At 33.5% G+C, this 5,749-nt stretch overlaps 1 protein-coding gene across 1 annotated transcript in view; it reads right to left on the reverse strand.

The window, feature by feature from the left end:
- LOC105625777 (UDP-glucuronosyltransferase 2B17-like) overlaps window positions 1-4,453 on the reverse strand; it is a 50,945-nt gene extending 46,492 nt beyond the window's left edge. Inside the window, 1 exon segment of the mRNA XM_012207096.1 lies at window positions 4,336-4,453. Coding sequence (XP_012062486.1) covers window positions 4,336-4,453 — 118 coding nt within the window.
- Between the last annotated feature and the right edge of the window lie 1,296 nt (window positions 4,454-5,749).

Below are 5,749 nucleotides of genomic sequence, written 5' to 3' on the forward strand. Positions count from 1 at the left end.
CACACACACACACACACACACACACACACACACACACACACACACACACACACACACACACACACCACACACACACACACACACACACACACACACACACACACACACACACACACACACACACACACACACACACACACACACACACATATATATATTCTCTGATATATCTTTTCAAAATGGTATCTACACATATACACAGACAGGTTAACCATTATTGGCTGCGTTCAGCAGAAAAAGTAATGTAATTTTGTTTATATAATTATTGTATTACTTTAATATGATATTGGTCCTTGCCCCTAATTTCTACCTGGATCTAAACTAATTACATTGAAGAATTTTACAATAGTTGCAAAACTGTTTTTTCTGCTGAACGCAGTCACTTGCTTCGTTCGCTGTATAATACGACTTCATCAACGGGGTATATTTAAATAAGCTTGCCTCAATGAAAACAATATGTGACACAGTGAGAATGGACTTGATAATTGTGGTATACTCTATAATGTAAGCTCTCTCTTAACAAAAGTTGCCTTTTCTTAATATATAATTTCGAAATATAATTTTTCTTTTTATTTATAATTCGTCTTTATGCATAATTTTTGTAGAATTGTCTTTTGAGATATCAAATTTGAATAAAATAATGATGATAAAAAAAATATTATTTTTTCATATATCTGTGGCAAATGATGACGTTTCATCAAATTAATTTTTTTTTTAATCGTTAAAATCATAATCACAATTTTCCTAAATCACACATCTCGGCATAATTACTGCCGTGTTTTACCTACGTGCGATATATCGCTCTTGTCGGTGTACCGGATAACTTTAACGGAACACGCATACTTTGAATGCGGCTTGTTAAAAGTTTCCTGGTTAGACGGAAATGGATTTTGCATTCGGTAGGTAGGCGCGCGACTCTTGTAGGCATGAAACAACTTTACGATGTCGATTCCTTCTCTGAGAATCGAAGAAGGGGATTGTTTTATGACGATCAATCAACCGTATGATGAAAAAAATCTAACTGGAACATTGACAAAAATATATATATGATTATTTTCAATAAAAAGTTAGACATAGAATTCATCTGTAAAGAAAATTGATGGAATTATTTTAATTATGCATTTTTTTAGTTTTTTTTTGTTATATATTTAACTTTTTAATACACCACTTTCGGTAAAGCCTACCTAATTTTTTTTTCAAAAAAATGATGATTTTTAAAAATTTCCTATTCACTTTATTGTTTATAATCAATAAAGTACGTACATTTTCTGGAAACCATTATATCTTTTAATGTTTGGCGTTTTGATTGAAAAAAAATTGTTACAGGATATTTATTTTTATAGAAGGTACAAACAATCAAAGTTGGATTGGATATGCCATACATTGTTAAAAATGTCATGAAATTTAATGTATTTTTAAGTTACACAAGTTAAATTTAATTTAATGATATAACATTAAATTTAATATACCTGTAATCGAGAAATACATTTGTGTACATAAAATTTAATGTTTTTTCATAAAATTTTATATGAATTTGTGTAAAATTTAATGCATGTGAACATTAAATTTAAGTTACTTGTAATTTCATTTTCGTTGACAACATTAAATATTTTTAATTGTTTGAAATTTACTTTCATACAGATACGCGAAATTTGCTACCTTTTTTAACAAACATTTTTAACACGTATTGCGTCCGTGATAAAACAATGCAGTATGGTATTGAAGAGCCAATAATAATTAACTAAGAAAAAATTTTCAATGAACTGACAAAAATATATTTTTAAATCATAATAATTTTTTCCCACTTTATGCATATTATGTTTTACAAATTTACATACAAAACGAATGGAAAAATATAAAATATTTTATATATAATTCACTTATTCGTAAGTGAAATTTTTCTTTATATCAAATAATCTTGACATTTTCAATTGAATTATTCATTGTCTATAATAGAAAAATAAGCCTTAAATTTGTAAAACATTTACCAATTATAGTCGAGTCTGAGGCAGCTTAAGGCTTATTACTCTATAGACACTGTATAAAGTAACTACACAAGGTATTATAACGTGCACAGTAAAAGTTAATAGATAAAAGAACAGCAGCGTCTCATCTATTTTCTCAGAACTAACGTAGAAGAAAGTCACCAGATCGTTCATAAAATCCAGCCTGGCACGACGCGATTTATGCCGACGTTGCCTAAGGATTATCATATTTCCCTCGACGCACGAAACCCGCGCGCGAAAGTGTCGGCCGAGATTGCACTCCGTTATCGTTTGCGAAATGGTGACAGCGATGCAAAGGGACGACCGGCACGGGCGGCAATGGAGAAAGCCTCTTAATGCGTCCGTAAAAAGCCGTGCAACACGATGGAACAGTAATCGGTCGGGAATAGCTTTATGATGCTTCGACGAGCAGCAATATCGCGGTAACCGATGGTAACGTATCGAGCTTTTTTTATTTCGTTGAAAAAGACTTCCGTGAAGCGACACAGGACGGTGTGAACGATCGCGAAAGAGAGAGGGATGGCCGTCCATAAAGAAAGGGCTGCAAAAAAATCGACCGATTTATTAACGTGACGCCGGTGACGGCGTGCGTGGCTACGTCTAAGTTAACTCTTTTGACGGCACGCATGATCGCTCCGACGAGCATACACGGGACATGTATGTATAAACGCTTCGAAAACAACACGATCGAAACTTTTTGCTCGCTTGCTATTCTCGCGTGATATCAATCCGCGCTCGCTCGCTCTGTTTATGCGAAACGAACCATTTACTTTGTGTCACGCGCGCGCACACTTTTATACCTGTATTATAAAGCTAAAGCTCTTCGAAATGACTTTCGCGGCGACAACACGTTCGACAACGATCGACAAATCGATGGACGTCACGTCGTTGAAACAAATGCCGCTTGAGTGTTATTATGCATAATAAAATACGTCATTTGAATGAATGTAATACCCAAAGACATAAAGCATGGACTGCGCCGTCCGTGTGTTAAATTGATCGACAAAAATGAGAGAGATAGGATGCAAAGACGGTTAGTTCCTATCTTTTTTTTATTGAATCAATCACAATATCTTAAGGCGATCCTACACCTACAATCAACACACCTACGATCAATAATATTGTCAGTATTAAGAAATATTGACGATATTATTTATCGTGTATAGCTAATATTAATAAATTGACGTAGAATACTGATAGTGATAGGGATTCTTCAGCATCAGTATCACTTTACTATAGGATCCATGTCACATTATGTCACGGTGCAATAAATAATGCACATAAAACTAAAATAAAATAACAAGTAAGAGTTTAATGCCTATAACGAAATTAGATCATAGATGCTTTAAATAATTTCTAGGTGAATTTATATACTAAATATATAATCATTTGAACTGCGCGCCGAATTGATTTTTCGGACTTATAAACATAATTAAACTATTACATAGTAATATCACAAATTAAATTGACAAACAATTTAATAATTTGATGCTTAATCAGACATCCTATTAGAAAGATATTAATGTACTGAAAAAACTTACACTTGTTGTGTATTTACATATACGGTCTTAATCATTTATTATTGTTTAAAATAAAATGTAAATAAAAATATTCAAATCAAGTAACGGTCGAAGCTAGATCTTTAATACTTAGTATTTATTACATTACGATCTTAATAAAATTATTTATTATTAAAGTAAAATATATTGTCAATAATACTGATTGTGTAATGTTATAAAAATACTAAAAATATTGATGCATACTGTCATTATTGATTCAATATTACTGATCATTATTATCAATTATGTATGGTCATCTTTAGAAAAAGAGAGTGAAGCCTTCATGCTCTTTCTCTCTCATATATGTTAATCATTATATGATATATTATTTAGAAACAGATAGTGCAATTCATATTCTATCGTCTTTGGTAATTCTCGTCGCAAATAATAGCACTGTTTGACGTGCCGACTTACTTTGCCGAAATACAAACGAAATAGCGTTTGAGTTCTCAAACAGACAATATACCTGTCTTATTTATACAAAAAGCAGGTAATGAATATAGGGTGATAGCGCGGAAGTGGAAATTGGCTCTAATTAGCAAAAGATGGCGACGATTTGATACGTTTACGTGGCATGGGCTGCTTTTTACATTCAACCTGCTTAACCGGGCTCTTTGTTAAGTGAATGCTGTTTAAACGATAACTCGATCAAAAGAACCCGGTTGAATCGAACAACGGCATTTAATTAACAAAAGTGCTCACCGAGAGTTTTACTGCCGCCTCCAACCCCTATCTCGGTGGGAGACTTCGAATTCTTCCGTTCTCCTCACTCTCGCCCTTGCTCTCATTCTTATCCGCCTGTACCTCCACTAACTGCCGAGAATAATTGTGAAAACATAGTACCACCGAGCAGTCCCACTGGATTTCGCCCTCTTCTACTCTTTCCATCTTCTATTATAACCGTTTTGTTCCTCGTTCACCATTTTTCTCGTATTCTCGTCTGTCATTTCTCTTACGAAACGTAGTCGGCGTAGTATGCGATTTTAATATCTTTATCTCGCGATTACTAAATTGGCTGATTTATTGCTCGTACAAGTTCGCGAGGAACGAATGCAGTCACAAATTTTGGTAGGAAAAATGTAGACCAAAACAATTTATTTGACTAGTATGGCTAGCAAATAGGAAGGCGTATATTGTATCTAGGAATAAATTTGATTGTTTACGAAAGAATAGGAAAAAATGAACAAGCAATGTGTACTGTTATTTGTTTACTATATTGATCTAACAAAATATAGTAGTTTTATACCATGCTTATTTATGGAAAAAAAAATAGACTAGATCCATGTAAAATATCGAATAAATCCATGTAAAAAAAATAAATTTGTCTTTTGTTATGATGACGCTGGATTTCAGAATAAAAATTCGTTTTGTTCGCTACCGAACTAATCTCGAAAACGTTTCAACAGTTAAGCTCGTTTACTTTTTCGTTTTCATTTTATAAAATGTCGCAATGGAGGCAACTCAATTTGCCATAAATCATATCATAAAGTAGAATAAATTTTTATTAAGTTAATTTGCATACAAATAGTCGTTATAAGCAAATAAAAATTTGTCGAGATTATGAAGACGACAGGTCTGATTGCGAGATTATACTTGTGGAATTAACGAGCATCGAAATCCAGCGATTTATAATACGATAACTACGATGTGTGTGAAAAATATCGATTGGTTCATACAGATTGATGAGGCGGACGAGAAACGCGTTGCAAGTTCGCCTTAAATCTTCTCGACAGCGAGTAAAAGTCATGCACGTCGTAAAATCGAGCGGGCGTCGATAAAAGGGTGAAGATGAAATGCTTGCACATCGATTTGTTTGTTCTTCCCTTAATGCTCTGCAACTCTTCTGTCTTTCTGACGCGTTTGATCCCTCTTCCGACCTTTTTTCTTTGTTACTTCCGGTAGAATCCGATTGACATAAGAATCCTACTTAAATCTTCCCACGTTCGCGTCTCTTTTCCAAGATTCGTTTTTCTATGCTTACGCTTCGCTTATTTCAACTACGCATATAAACGCGTTTTGCTTTCGCTTGCGCTTTGATATTTTCTTTACTTCCAAGAATAACAACCCTCTTTGCTTGATGAAGCGGCGGAAACTATAGTCTACCTTGTAATAATACAAGTTAATATAATTATTACTGAATATGTGTTGTTTGAAAATATATTATTAATATGAGAAAGGAACTAC

Source organism: Atta cephalotes, assembly GCF_000143395.1.
Source record: "Atta cephalotes unplaced genomic scaffold scaffold00003, whole genome shotgun sequence".
Lineage (NCBI taxonomy): Eukaryota > Metazoa > Arthropoda > Insecta > Hymenoptera > Formicidae > Atta > Atta cephalotes.